At 51.7% G+C, this 16,075-nt stretch overlaps 1 protein-coding gene across 1 annotated transcript in view; it reads right to left on the bottom strand.

The window, feature by feature from the left end:
- Positions 1-1,425: 1,425 nt before the first annotated feature.
- The window catches only part of prkcz (protein kinase C, zeta), a gene marked incomplete at both ends in the record, with an annotated part of 159,732 nt that continues 145,082 nt past the window's right edge, over positions 1,426-16,075 (bottom strand). Inside the window, 2 exons of the mRNA XM_079239404.1 lie at positions 1,426-1,513; positions 15,133-15,248. Coding sequence (XP_079095530.1) covers positions 1,426-1,513; positions 15,133-15,248 — 204 coding nt within the window. The remainder of the gene's footprint in view (positions 1,514-15,132; positions 15,249-16,075) is intronic.

Below are 16,075 nucleotides of genomic sequence, written 5' to 3'. Positions count from 1 at the left end.
AAACCGACGCCAGGATGGACGTTCTGCGGGTGAAACCGACGCCAGGATGGACGTTCTGCGGGTGAAACCGACGCCAGGATGGACGTTCTGCGGGTGAAACCGACGCCAGGATGGACGTTCTGCGGGTGAAACCGACGCCAGGATGGACGTTCTGCGGGTGAAACCGACGCCAGGATGGACGTTCTGCGGGTGAAACCGACGCCAGGATGGACGTTCTGCAGGTGAAACCGACGCCAGGATGGACGTTCTGCAGGTGAAACCGACGCCAGGATGGACGTTCTGCAGGTGAAACCGACGCCAGGATGGACGTTCTGCAGGTGAAACCGACGCCAGGATGGACGTTCTGCAGGTGACACCGACGCCAGGATGGACGTTCTGCAGGTGAAACCGACGCCAGGATGGACGTTCTGCAGGTGACACCGACGCCAGGATGGACGTTCTGAGGGTGAAACCGACGCCAGGATGGACGTTCTGCAGGTGACACCGACGCCAGGATGGACGTTCTGAAGGTGAAACCGACGCCAGGATGGACGTTCTGCAGGTGACACCGACGCCAGGATGGACGTTCTGCAGGTGACACCGACGCCAGGATGGACGTTCTGCAGGTGACACCGACGCCAGGATGGACGTTCTGCGGGTGAAACCGACGCCAGGATGGACGTTCTGCAGGTGAAACCGACGCCAGGATGGACGTTCTGCAGGTGAAACCGACGCCAGGATGGACGTTCTGCAGGTGACACCGACGCCAGGATGGACGTTCTGCAGGTGACACCGACGCCAGGATGGACGTTCTGCAGGTGACACCGACGCCAGGATGGACGTTCTGCAGGTGACACCGACGCCAGGATGGACGTTCTGAAGGTGACACCGACGCCAGGATGGACGTTCTGCAGGTGAAACCGACGCCAGGATGGACGTTCTGCAGGTGAAACCGACGCCAGGATGGACGTTCTGCAGGTGAAACCGACGCCAGGATGGACGTTCTGCAGGTGAAACCGACGCCAGGATGGACGTTCTGCAGGTGAAACCGACGCCAGGATGGACGTTCTGCAGGTGAAACCGACGCCAGGATGGACGTTCTGCAGGTGAAACCGACGCCAGGATGGACGTTCTGCAGGTGAAACCGACGCCAGGATGGACGTTCTGAAGGTGAAAAGTAAATAAAAGGAGAGGACAACATGAAGACGGAGGGGAATGTTCCTTTAGTCCAGTGTCTCCGCCCCCCCACACCCCCCAACATCCAGGAAAGAGTAATGGTCCCAGAAGGAAACTCCCCCCTCCTCTGCCTCATCGTCATGACTAGTCCAGAGGGGGTCCTCCTCCTCCTCTGCTCTTCCTCCTCCTCGGCGTTGGCTGGAAAGTGGTGTTTTTAGCAGAGACGGCAGCTTGGACAGACGCTGGGTGGGTAAAGGAGGGAACTGGTCTTCATACAGACTCCTCTGTGGATAGCAGCAACGGGTTGATGTACTCAAACCCCTCAAACTCCGACTGGTCTATTCTCTTGATGACGTCCCTGGAAAGGAGACGGAGAGCAGAATTAGAGAAAACACACCTGGAACAACCTGGATTCAGGCTAAAAGCAGGATTTAAAGCACACGTCATGAGCCTGGAGATCCACCATCCTGCAGCTTTTAGATGCATCTCTTCTGGATCCCCTGATTTAACCCCACATTTATGCCACCAACAAGCTTTTTATTCCACAAAGCCTAAACATCGCAATAAAACTGCTAATCGGAACCAAAAAAGCCAGAAATATTGCTAAAAGGTGTTTTTTCCACATATTCATTTAGAAGCATGTTGCAAAAGGGGAATGGGAACACTTTGGGACCGGGGGGGGGGGGGGGGGGGGGGGGTTGTCTCCTCATGTGGGTTATTTTCTCCCCGTATCATTATCTGGCAGACTTACAGAAAGCAACAATGCAGGAACGTCGGGTAAAAAACAGGTAAACGATTATTGATTCATAGTCATTACACTCAACAAAAGGTGCTAATTTCCCAGGAAACTTCATTCCTCTACAAGCTAGAAAGAACAGAGAAAGTTATTCTGGCCGATTCCATTTAAACTGCAACATGTACAAAACTCTTTCTGCTCGTCATTTTTCTTAAGTTTAATGATGAAAAACAACCCAGGAGCCAGACCATCATTCTGCTGCTAAAATGTCCAAAAAGATGAGTAAAAAGATCAATAAAAACAATAAAATCACATTTTTTATAATGGATTATTTTTATTTATCTGAAAAAAATTAGATTTTTTAACACAAATATCCATTTTAAAATTGTGAAGCAAAAAAATCTCGATTTTTGATATTTTTGATTTGATTCCCCACCGCTAACTAAAATGTGTCACGTCATGACTTTTCAGACGTTTCTATATAGAAATGTATCTTAAAAGTTAAATAAAAACACCTTTTTTTTTCCCCGGACGTGACCTACGGGGTTGTGAGAAAGGTTGTTTCTGGTGCGAAACAAACGGCGAATTTCAGAGTTTTACATTGAATCAGAAAAGGAAGAGAGAAAACTTGGAAAAGCAGAAGTAGAAAACAAATTACGCTACGAGCTTTCCCTGTATAAACCCTGACTGCGCTGAACACGGTTCAATGGAAACGCCTGCAAATAGCAACTGTAAAGTAAAAATCTGCAATGGCGACGCAGCTAGAGATGCTTTCTGACTAACCAGACGCAGATTGGAGGTAGCTTTCTGCGCGGCGTACGTTTCGCTATCAGACGAGTTTTATTTCACGCGAGGAAAAGCTTTATTTACTGCGAACTGGGTTTGATGTCTTTTAGAATGGAGAAAATGAAGTGATTACAGTAAACCTGATGAGACACTTTGTGTAACAAACACATCCTATCAGCATTTAATATGAACATGTTGCTACAGAGGTAGCGGCTGTTAGCTTAGCTTCGGTCTGCAGCAACACTAACCCTTTATGTCGTGATTTCCCGCGTATGATGACGGATTGCGTGTCAGGTAAACATAAATGTCATCCGCCTGTTAACACACATAACCAAGCAGCCAATCACACGGCAGCTTGTAGACACGATGAAGACGACTTGCTGACGTTCAAGCTGAGCATGAGGATGAGGAAGAGAGGAGGAAGAATGTTGTATTGTGACGGTTTACATCTGCAGATGCTCCTTTAATGTGCATCGTGTTTCCTGCTTGCTGGCTTCGCTTCGCAGCTTCAGCTGAACTGCATGTGGGTAAAATCTGCGACAGGCTTCATAATGAAACGTTCCTGTCGTCGTTTCTACCTGCAGCTGAGCTCAGCGACTTGATGAGCTGAAGCTGCTCAGTACAACGAGAGAAAAGCATCTTCCTGTGCACCAGCGAGACAGAAAAACAAGGTCTGGGGTAATCAGTGGAAGAACTTGTCCTGATTTCTTTGTTTTTCTGAGCTAAATGGAGTGGAACCCCATAAATATCGTCTGGGTAGGAGCGAATGGACTCCCATAGCAACAGCGCTGCTTTCTTCTCCTGCAGCAACAGGCTGTTTACTCATCTGTGTGTGTGTTGCTGTGTTTTTGTGTGGCGAGGGTGAGACGAAGCCCAAGAAGGCGGCCTCTCGCCGGGAAAGGCCGAGAGACTTCCTGCCTGCAGGCACCAGGCGAGGGGCTTTGAAGTTAAAACAAAAGGTGGTCTTCCAGGTGGGTGGGAGTCTCACTTTAAGGGCCACGGGTAGTGTGGAACAGGTTGTGGATCCCACCCACACGGAGCACCGGGACAAGTGAATGAAGTGCTGCAATGTCTTGCTTTGAGAGCTCTGACTGGAATATTGATGAAGCAAATATTTTCCTTCTGCCTGATCTCATGCGAAGTTGTCTCGCTGTAGGAGGAGGTCAGCCCAGAAGACAACAATTACATTTAGAAAATGAGAAAATGGAGTTTTTCCTATTTTGGACTTTGAGGGAGGCAGGAAGAAAGACTGCAGGGAGGAAGACAGCAAACAGAGGGGAGAAGGTTTGGGAGGTGACCAAAACAAACACGTGATGGTGCCTTTTTCCAGATTTGGACGATCTGAAAGCGTTACCAGATGCAGAGAAAAGAGAACAAAAGAAGGAGGAGAGAGGGAACAACCACAGGAATAACCAGAGACTCTTCTGCTTCCCGGGAAATGAAATATCTAAGACTGAAGGTTGTAAAGCTGGGACAGCACAGGTAACACGACGACCCCGAACTGGGCTTGGAGGTCTGGAGATGAGTTTCAGGTTAGTTCTGCTAGCTTTCCTCAGCTAACAGCCAGATCTCACTTTGGTTGTACAGAAACCAAACAGCCTCTGAAGTTTCCACCAGCGGTTCGGGTCACAGCTGGGCAGAACCCTGACATCCCACCTGACCTGTCCTACTTCACTGGTACCCTTCTGATGAGGTACCAGTCTAACCAGTCCAACCAGAAAGCTTGGTTGGCTTGGCACAAGCATAAACCAAAGCAGGAATGCTGCTAGTTTAGAGCTACAAGCCCGTCGTCTTCAGTTCAGCTTTATTTGTACAGCACCACTTCACAACGATGTTGTCTCAGTGCACATTCACACCGATTCATCATAAATTCATCATAAATATCCTAGTAAAGCAAAACCAACCGACTGCAGCAGACCTTGATCCTGTCCCCCATCCTGAGCTGCACGAGGCGACAGCAGAAAGGAAAAACAGAACCCGGCTCAGGGAGGCAGGTCGCTTGCAGGTGAACTCTGGTTCAGTTTGCATGCAGTGTGAATGGACCAGCCAGTGAACCAGAGAAAGGAAGTGACGCAGAGCGACATGCTGGATAACTCACTGCTTCTCCTTCTGCTCCGACTGGATCCTTGTTAAAACCGAATCTGGTTTGAACGCCAAAAGAAGACCAGAACCCTCAGGACTGAATAATAAGACGTTTTTAGTCCTGCCCAGATGATTTTCTTCTTCATTCCTCTTTGTTGGGTTATTTCAGAAAAACATTGCCCCCTACTGAGCAGCTGCTGTAACTGCAGGACGTTGTCCAGGCGGTTTGGTCCACTTTCCAAACCCAAGAAGGTGGACTAACCTGGAGTAACTGCGCCTGGTAGACGCGCTAAGCTAACAGCAGCTCACCAACGTCAGGGCTGCATCAGTCAGATTGTAATCTGTAATCTGTTGGGATCCAGTCACGCTGGAATAACATGTCGCAACACACACTGTGAATACGCATTAACCTGCATAGCTCTGCGCCCAGAGACTGTCTTACAGTCCTCCAAAAGGCTAACAATGCTAACGATAAGCCTCCAGAGCCGTCGCCTCGTCAGGACAAAAGTATAAGCTCTTACAAAAACCCTCTGATGGCAATTCCTACTTTTACCTGCTTCAGTTCAAGCTGCCTCCACGTTGCAGAGGAAAGCGACAACACTAACCCAAAAGTCTGTCTGGTTTTAAACCTTCGATGTTTTCGTTGTTTTTGATGAAAAAAAGCCTTTTGTTAGATCTGTTGCTTACATGTTTTACCTTTTAACAAGAAGTCATTATTGAAAACTGAGAAATAAATCTCATTAGTTTATAAAACAAACCCGATGGAGCTTCATCGTATTGCTGAAAACCAAATCAAAGCGTTTTTACTTCTGAGTTTTAGCAAATGTAGCATTTTCAAACCAGAACTGAATCATTTTACTCTCACGACTGATGATCAAAGATCCAACCTGAACGGGTGTTGCACCAGACATCCAACCACTGCGTGCACATTATAAGCCCAATGCCTGGACTTATGCAACAGAAAACTAAATAAACAGGTTTATTTTTACTGGTAGGTCGTTGGGAGAAATAAAAATTGATCCCATTTAAAAATGATCAGAAGCAACAGGTTTGCAGACTGGAGCCATATTATGGTTCTGAACAATAAAAAGTGTGTTTAGCAAACCAACCAGAGGACACTAAAGTGTGACTCCTTTTCCCTGGATGGACCTGCCATCTTCTAAGACAGAGAACTGGCATAAAAAACCTTCCTCTTCCTCCCATCACCGTGCCGGCAGAGCCCCCAGCAATCCTGGCTTTTAATGCTGTAATGTAAATCTCAAACATGGAGGGTTTACCCTTCCCTCTCCCTGCACCGCTCTCACTTCTCTTTCTTCTCGTGCCAAGCCCATCATGAGTGGGAGAGAGGGGAGACTGGAGAGCTTTTTGCATCACCCCCTCCTAGCAGGAGTGGGCGACGTCAACCCCTCTCCTTGGTAACAGAGGAGAGAGAAAGGGATGGGGAGACAAAAGTGTGAGATGAAAGCAGTTTTTTCCCTCCTTTTTGGTAAATTGCCTTTATTAGGAAGGAAAGCAGAGAGTGTGAAGCTGCAGGAGGGTCCAGCTGGCGGCAGAGGACTCCCCTCCGTTAGCATTTCCCCGTTCTGTTCCAGCTCAGCTCGCCCAGGTCTACATCATCTTTTCATGTGCCAAGGTGTTGATATCTCCACTACTGAGCTGACAGAACGCTCCCCACCCCGTTCTGCTTCTCATCTCACTCCTCCCACCAGCTCAGCCTCCTTTACAACAGCCTCCACAAGTCTGTCACAGTCTCCCGCCATCAGATCTCGTCTCAAATGAGGAAGGATGAGCTGGGGAGTCGTCTCACTGCCGCCCCTTAATGAGCTGCGGGGCTGGTTTGAAGTTCAGCATTTGCATGCAGCTCCTGCCGACTCGGGCAGAAATCTGGCTGTAAAGACATCTGTCATGGCTGCAGAACATTATGGGCATTTAATAAGGCCAGCGAGAACAGGGGGGAGTCGGGGATAAGACCCGTTCCAGACAGCCTCCACGACGCGTCTTATTCTGGGGAGAGAATCTGAATTCTGCTTCCTGAGACGCTGAGGGTGTCCAGGGGTACGAGTCCTGACAGACAGCTGTCCATCAGCTGGACAGTGTTTTCTAACTACAGCTGTCACCATTTCTGCTCTCAGTGGTCATTTAACTTCCACCGATGTGGGGCCTTACATTATCGCTGCTAAAACTTAGAGTCTGCTGAAGTTTGGTCTTTTTTCTGCAGCCTGATGGTCCATTAGCCGGTTCTTCCTCTTCATTCGACCTTCTCTGGGGTCTCCGACTTCCTCTCCCAGCCCAACAACATACATGCAGCTTAAATGGTGTTTAGAAACTCTCACTAAGAGGACATGTGGGCCTGTCTCTCTGTGTTGGATGTGTGATGGACCAGCGACGTCTCCACAGGTCTGAATGACGAAGCAGGACCAACATCCCAGAATGTCTCGGTTACCTAGGTATCCAAACATACAGGATCTGGACAAGCAGCTGAGGGTGTCCAGGGGTACGCACACAGGCACATCAGCTCAGTAACCCAAACCAGGGTTTTCCATCTGGATCGGAGCACGCTCACAAAAACAGGCGGAGTTTGCAGCATCTGACCAATCGCAAACGTGCATAAATCCATGGAGGTGCAGACGAATATTCCTCACACATAAGAAGCATTTAAACGCTGTTGCCATAGCAACAGCCAGGAAGGGATGTCGGCAGAACATGGCCGACTGTTAAAGTGACTCTTCATGCACATTTCAAGCTAATTTATTTTCATATGCAAATCCAGAAGCGTTTGAAAAGATGCATTTTTTACAAACAGCTTTTTTAACTTTATATTCATGCTGCCAGAAACAGCCCTAAGATCCACCCTAAGCCCCGCCTTCCCCAGCTGCGTCTGCATCTGATTGGTCAACTGATAGGAGTAGTTGACCGGAACGTGCACATCAGCTGTTTTCTTCGTAGAAACAACAAACCAAAGTAGTTACTCTGGAAATAATGTCAACGCCAAACCTCCAGCCGTACACGTTCGAGCCCGGATAGGACCCCAAACACAGGAGTGAACAACTAAGCAGCAACGAATGCAGCAGGATGAATCTGTTCAGTAAACACTCGCTATCCAGCTGTAGTCTGAAATAACATCGTTTTCTGTTTTTTACTTGACTTTTATAGTCGTCCCTGTTAATATGTGTACATGTGGCAAATGTAGCACAATACCATCTACATCTACTGTTTCACGTTGCTTATCACCGGGACGTTTTTAGCCTGGTCAAAACAAAACCAACAAAGTTTTCAGGTAATTGGTTTTGTTTCTTGTGTCTCAGGATGGGAAACGCGGTGTGATTGTAGTAACAGACCCTCCTTTCAGCAGAAGCCTGGTAGCAAATCCCCGTCATGCTGGTTTATCCAGCAGTCTGCAGTGAAGGGCCGGTCACAAATTAAATGTTGTTGCAAAGCTGTGGCTGCTCCCAAAAACAAACTCCATCCATGGCTGTCTGTCTTACGCTGAGCAGTGAAAGCGGCTTTCTACTTCTGAACGTGCACAACCTGGAGAAGATGATCAGTCATTGACAGAAATTAACATGAACAGACTCAGACATTTCTTCCCACTTCTTTATATTTTCCATCCGGTTCTTCTGAGGCTCCGCCCCCATGTGACCCGCTTTGCATTGGAATATGAATTCTGAGACGACACAAGTCGTCGTTGATCCATAAATCCCTGGTTCTGCAGTCCTGCATGTGTGCATCATTATTTCAGATGCAGGCATGGTGGAGCTAAACAGACCAGAAAAACAACAAAAACATACTGACAGCTCACTCACAGAGTTTAATTTCTCCATCGCAGGGATGCAGATGTCCCCAAAAGCCCCCCCAATCCAAACGGATCAGATACCTCGCCGTTCTGTCATACATTTACATTCCCATCCTTATTTTTTCCTGAACATTCCCCAGAGTTTTCCAGCATTGCAGGAATCTCTGGCTGAGGTTCACGATGTGACATTAAATCATATTTATGTAAAAACAAAACAAATTTAGGTAATTTTCCTTCTATGGCTCCTGATGCAGGGCGGGGTGGAGAGACACAGTCTCTACCAGACTGATTAAGGCTTTTATCCAGAATACTGTGTGTGTATCATTAACAGAGACACACACACAGACTGATGTAAGCTGAACCTGAACTAAAGGCCAGCAGTCTGGACGTGTGAGCTCAGTAGTTTGAACTAAATTTCACTTCCAGGTTTTACATTTTGGAGGTGAAACGAGAGCCGCTGGAAGCTCCTGGACGAGTCGTTTTACATTCCAGTCTGATATTTCTGGGAGTCATACTTGTGTTTAACATAACGGCGTTTTTCCACAAGCCTCTTAACGCGCCTTGTCACTCATTCATGCTAATGAAGCCTGTTTGTTAAAGCGGGTTAGATGCGTTATATTTAATTTTCAGTTCAGTGTCTGTTTTCCAGCTACAGCTTTGTTTAGAAACGCTCGGCTTAAACTCATCCAATAAATCCTTTGCAGGAGAAATATAAACGTTGGAGCCTGAACAATCAATCCAACATGGATTTAAATAAAAATGTTGTCTAACAAAAGCGGGGTAATATCTGTGGGCAAGGCTCGCCAAGGCCTTATGGAATCTATTTTCTGATGGCACAGAGCACAACAAGCCATGCTTATGTCTTCATGCTGCGTCTGCAGACAATCTTCAGCGGCGTCTCTGTTGTTGTGCCAGATATTTTCAGCCTTTTCTCTCCAAAAGCAAATCTCAAACAAGCGCTTCTGTCAGATCCTGAAGGCTACATGTTGGCATTAATCAAGACGACGTCCCTGATGGATAAAGACGTCAACGCTGGGAACTTGCAGGGGGGATGTTTTGCTTTATTTGATGAGAAAGTCCTCTGGGTAGACGGCGCAGCGTGCCGTGTTTGTGAGGAAACAGTTTTCCTATCTCTGTTTGACGGGAAAGGCTTCGATTTAAATGAGTTCGTCTTCGCAGCTGTGCAGATTCACACCTGTCAGGCCCGCGTTTGGCTCCTCCAGCCACGGTGGGACACACCGCAGGTTTCGCCGCCGGTCACATGACATCGTTTCCACGATGAAACACGGCAGACGGAGGTCAGGAAAAACAAGCAGCTTGTCAGCAGGAAGAGGAAAGCTGGCCTCCAGTTCTGCTGGTTGTTTGTGCTTTTTTAGCTTCCGCCGTGTGAGCTCAGCCTTTCACGTGTTGGATGAAGTTAGGCCAGAAGTTTGGAGTCCTGCTGGTTTAACTTCATTAAAAAGCAGCTTTGTGAGTCTGAACATCATCTGCAACAACAACGACCTTTACTAAACCTGCTGCAAATGTGATGAAATGTGCAGAAACACCATGTAGAAGCAGCCTGTCAGCTTTATAGTTTACCTCCTTCAGAGCTTCTCTTCACGTAACTTTCTGACCTTAAAAACGGGTTTCTGGCCTGTTTGGATGGAACGCTGGCATTTATTTTTACGCTGCTGGAGCCATTGATGCCCTGCAGCATCTCCAGACTGAAAAATCCCTTCAATTTTACTTCACAGACCGTGACAGGCTGATGTTTACGCACCTGTTCCCATTCCTGCTCTGATTTTATGACTATGGCTGTGTAGACAACAGCCTGACCTCTGACCCAGTCCAGGTAGCAACATGATAATATCAGCTGACATGAAACTATAAACTTCTTTCTAAAAGTATGCCGACACGCTCTCTGGAAATCCTCACTGCGCTGAAATCTTGTGGGTTAAAATCTGAATCCAGAGCTAAATTTACAGACTGTGTTCTAATGCGGCGCCAGCAGCTGGAAAGCACTCATTTAGCTCTTTTAGTGTAAAACATCATTAACAAAATATAAATAAAAGAATTTAATTTTAAATTAATTAAAATAAATCTATTAATTTAAAAAGAAATTAAATAATTCAATTTAAAATAAAATAAAAATTGAAAATAAAATAGTTCAATTTAAAATAAAAAAAATAAACGAAATTAAAAATAAAAATAAAAATGGAAAATAAGTTAATTGTTTTGATGAAATGATGGAACACGCGTGTAGTTTGCATATAAAAAACAAACAGCAACATGAGTCTGCCAACATGGAGCTTCATGCAGCTGATTGGCTGGAAACACCAACAACAGAGAGGGTTGTAGGAAACATGATCAATAAAGAGCTGAAACCAGATTATTATTTCCATTCCTGAGATTCAGTTCTGGCAGAATGCAGACCAGCAAGTAAAAGATTAATCTAAACTGTTTTTATTTTTATATTTCTGTTAAATGAAGTAGTTTTGTGCTTCTGATGTTTTATCCGATTTAAAAGCAGACAGATCATCGTGATGTCTCCCACCAGAGGTCGTAGCAGGACGGGTGAGAGGAAGACGGGCAGCCTTACTGGACTGGAGGACCCAGTAAGCCTCCATAGCACCTGCAGGAAGAGTTTTAGAAAACGCATCCTGAAACTCCCATTAGCGAAGGTGCAGAACAGGATTGGCGTGGTTGTAAGGAGAGAATCTGGACGATGCCTCACATCTGTCTGACCAACGCTGGTGTCTGGACCTACGCCGGTGTCTGGACCTACGCCGGTGTCTGGACCTACGCCGGTGAGTGGACCTACGCCGGTGTCTGACCTACGCCGGTGTCTGGACCTACGCCGGTGAGTGGACCTACGCCGGTGTCGGACCTACGCCGGTGTCGGACCTACGCCGGTGAGTGGACCTACGCCGGTGTCGGACCTACGCCGGTGTCTGGACCTACGCCGGTGTCTGGACCTACGCCGGTGAGTGGACCTACGCCGGTGAGTGGACCTACGCCGGTGTCTGGACCTACGCCGGTGAGTGGACCTACGCCGGTGAGTGGACCTACGCCGGTGTCGGACCTACGCCGGTGTCGGACCTACGCCGGTGAGTGGACCTACGCCGGTGTCGGACCTACGCCGGTGTCTGGACCTACGCCGGTGTCTGGACCTACGCCGGTGTCGGACCTACGCCGGTGAGTGGACCTACGCCGGTGTCGGACCTACGCCGGTGTCTGGACCTACGCCGGTGTCTGGACCTACGCCGGTGAGTGGACCTACGCCGGTGTCTGACCTACGCCGGTGTCTGGACCTACGCCGGTGTCGGACCTACGCCGGTGTCTGACCTACGCCGGTGTCTGGACCTACGCCGGTGTCTGACCTACGCCGGTGTCTGGACCTACGCCGGTGTCTGGACCTACGCCGGTGTCTGGACCTACGCCGGTGTCTGACCTACGCCGGTGTCTGACCTACGCCGGTGTCTGGACCTACGCCGGTGTCTGGACCTACGCCGGTGTCTGGACCTAAGCCGGTGTCTGGACCTACGCCGGTGTCTGACCTACGCCGGTGTCTGACCTACGCCGGTGTCTGACCTACGCCGGTGTCTGGACCTACGCCGGTGTCTGGACCTAAGCCGGTGTCTGACCTACGCCGGTGTCTGACCTACGCCGGTGTCTGACCTACGCCGGTGTCTGGACCTACGCCGGTGAGTGGACCTACGCCGGTGTCTGGACCTACGCCGGTGTCTGGACCTACGCCGGTGAGTGGACCTACGCCGGTGTCGGACCTACGCCGGTGTCTGGACCTACGCCGGTGTCTGGACCTACGCCGGTGAGTGGACCTACGCCGGTGTCGGACCTACGCCGGTGTCTGGACCTACGCCGGTGTCGGACCTACGCCGGTGTCTGGACCTACGCCGGTGTCTGGACCTACGCCGGTGTCTGGACCTACGCCGGTGTCTGGACCTACGCCGGTGAGTGGACCTACGCCGGTGTCGGACCTACGCCGGTGTCTGGACCTACGCCGGTGTCTGGACCTACGCCGGTGAGTGGACCTACGCCGGTGTCGGACCTACGCCGGTGTCTGGACCTACGCCGGTGTCGGACCTACGCCGGTGTCTGGACCTACGCCGGTGTCTGGACCTACGCCGGTGTCTGGACCTACGCCGGTGTCGGACCTACGCCGGTGTCTGGACCTACGCCGGTGTCTGGACCTACGCCGGTGTCTGGACCTACGCCGGTGTCTGACCTACGCCGGTGTCTGGACCTACGCTGGTGTCTGACCTACGCCGGTGTCTGGACCTACGCCGGTGTCGGACCTACGCCGGTGTCTGGACCTACGCCGGTGTCGGACCTACGCCGGTGTCTGGACCTACGCCGGTGTCTGGACCTACGCCGGTGTCTGGACCTACGCCGGTGTCTGGACCTACGCCGGTGTCGGACCTACGCCGGTGTCTGGACCTACGCCGGTGTCTGGACCTACGCCGGTGTCTGGACCTACGCCGGTGTCTGACCTACGCCGGTGTCTGGACCTACGCTGGTGTCTGACCTACGCCGGTGTCTGGACCTACGCCGGTGTCTGGACCTACGCCGGTGTCTGGACCTACGCCGGTGTCTGACCTACGCCGGTGAGTGGACCTACGCCGGTGTCTGACCTACGCCGGTGTCTGGACCTACGCCGGTGTCTGGACCTACGCCGGTGTCTGGACCTACGCCGGTGTCTGACCTACGCCGGTGAGTGGACCTACGCCGGTGTCTGGACCTACGCCGGTGTCTGACCTACGCCGGTGTCTGGACCTAAGCCGGTGTCTGACCTACGCCGGTGTCTGGACCTACGCCGGTGTCTGACCTACGCCGGTGTCTGGACCTACGCCGGTGTCTGGACCTACGCCGGTGTCTGGACCTAAGCCGGTGTCTGACCTACGCCGGTGTCTGACCTACGCCGGTGTCTGGACCTACGCCGGTGTCTGGACCTACGCTGGTGTCTGGACCTACGCCGGTGTCTGGACCTACGCCGGTGTCTGGACCTACGCCGGTGTCTGACCTACGCCGGTGTCTGGACCTACGCCGGTGTCTGGACCTACGCCGGTGTCTGACCTACGCCGGTGTCTGGACCTACGCCGGTGTCTGGACCTACGCCGGTGTCTGGACCTACGCCGGTGTCTGACCTACGCCGGTGTCTGGACCTACGCCGGTGTCTGGACCTACGCCGGTGTCTGACCTACGCCGGTGAGTGGACCTACGCCGGTGTCTGGACCTACGCCGGTGTCTGGACCTAAGCCGGTGTCTGGACCTACGCCGGTGTCTGGACCTACGCCGGTGAGTGGACCTACGCCGGTGTCTGGACCTACGCCGGTGTCTGGACCTACGCCGGTGTCGGACCTACGCCGGTGAGTGGACCTACGCCGGTGTCTGGACCTACGCCGGTGTCTGGACCTACGCCGGTGTCGGACCTACGCCGGTGTCTGGACCTACGCCGGTGTCTGGACCTACGCCGGTGTCTGACCTACGCCGGTGAGTGGACCTACGCCGGTGTCTGGACCTACGCCGGTGTCTGGACCTACGCCGGTGTCTGGACCTACGCTGGTGAGTGGACCTACGCCGGTGTCTGGACCTACGCCGGTGTCTGGACCTACGCCGGTGTCTGGACCTACGCCGGTGTCTGACCTACGCCGGTGTCTGACCTACGCCGGTGAGTGGACCTACGCCGGTGTCTGACCTACGCCGGTGTCTGGACCTACGCCGGTGTCTGGACCTACGCCGGTGTCTGACCTACGCCGGTGTCTGACCTACGCCGGTGAGTGGACCTACGCCGGTGTCTGGACCTACGCCGGTGTCTGGACCTACGCCGGTGTCTGACCTACGCCGGTGTCTGGACCTACGCCGGTGTCTGGACCTACGCTGGTGAGTGGACCTACGCCGGTGTCTGGACCTACGCCGGTGTCTGGACCTACGCCGGTGTCTGACCTACGCCGGTGTCTGGACCTACGCCGGTGTCTGGACCTACGCCGGTGTCTGGACCTACGCTGGTGAGTGGACCTACGCCGGTGTCTGGACCTACGCCGGTGTCTGACCTACGCCGGTGTCTGACCTACGCCGGTGTCTGGACCTACGCCGGTGTCTGACCTACGCCGGTGAGTGGACCTACGCTGGTGTCTGACCTACGCCGGTGAGTGGACCTACGCCGGTGTCTGGACCTACGCCGGTGTCTGGACCTACGCCGGTGTCTGGACCTAAGCCGGTGTCTGGACCTAAGCCGGTGTCTGGACCTACGCTGGTGAGTGGACCTACGCCGGTGTCTGGACCTAAGCCGGTGTCTGGACCTAAGCCGGTGTCTGGACCTACGCTGGTGAGTGGACCTACGCTGGTGAGTGGACCTACGCCGGTGTCTGGACCTAAGCCGGTGTCTGGACCTAAGCCGGTGTCTGGACCTACGCTGGTGAGTGGACCTACGCCGGTGTCTGGACCTACGCCGGTGTCTGGACCTACGCCGGTGTCTGGACCTACGCTGGTGAGTGGACCTACGCCGGTGTCTGGACCTACGCTGGTGTCTGGAGCAGAGCGGCAGATGACAGGAAACAGAGCAAAAGGCGGTACTTACTGGTCGTCTGGCGTTAGCTGCACTGGTTCGTTGGTAAACTGCGTGTCGAAGTTCTCCAGACCGTACTCGTCAGAGGTTTGAGGTTGGAAAGGTGGCGTCATCTCCTTCTTCTCCAGCTGAAGAGAAACAAACGGGAAGCTTCATCACGTGTTCCATGTTGGGAAACATTTAGCTAAACTGGTGCGACTGGAAACGTAAGAACAGACACTGAGGAGTTTTAACGATGAGTAGCAGCTTGTATGAACTCAAAACACACTTTCAGAAGCAGACTGGAAACCAGTTCAGATGGTTTGGCGTGTTTCAGAGAGACGTTGCGTGTTTGGGAACGCCAGTTCTCCGTCCTCGCCGTTTCCTTACACGTAGGTTTATCCAGGAAACCAGTTTTAACCTCATGACTAACAAAACCAGACGTCATGACGCTTCTGGAGGAAGCCAGAAGAACAGCCAGCTCCATACTGGTCACCAGGCTGCAAGACCAGCACCGAACTGGGAGGAGACCATTCCCAGAGCAGCCTTACTGATCCCAGTCCGGCTCCGCTTGCTGGGAAAGCCGCCTCGTTTAGGGAAACGTGGGAACGCACAATCCTCATCCAGCGCAGGACTCGGTCCGATTCAGGCCGACCACATACAGGACCTGATCCACCCAGACCACTAGGACCTGATCCACCCAGACCACTAGGACCTGATCCACCCGATCACCAGAACCTGATCCACCCAGACCAGTAGGACCTGATCCACCAGACGACTAGGACCTGATCCACCCAGACCACCAGGACCTGATACACCTAGACCACCAGGACCTGATTCACCAGACCAGTAGGACCTGATCCACCAGACCACTAGGACCTGATCCACCCGACCACCAGGACCTGATCCACCAGACTACTAGGACCTGATCCACCCGACCAGTAGGACCGGATCCACTAGACCACCCAGACCAGTA

Source organism: Telmatherina bonti (assembly GCF_933228915.1).
Source record: "Telmatherina bonti genome assembly, chromosome: 4".
Classification (NCBI taxonomy): domain Eukaryota; kingdom Metazoa; phylum Chordata; class Actinopteri; order Atheriniformes; family Telmatherinidae; genus Telmatherina; species Telmatherina bonti.
The sequence above is the reverse complement of the archived record's forward strand: the minus strand, read 5'-3'. Positions and strand labels throughout refer to the sequence as shown.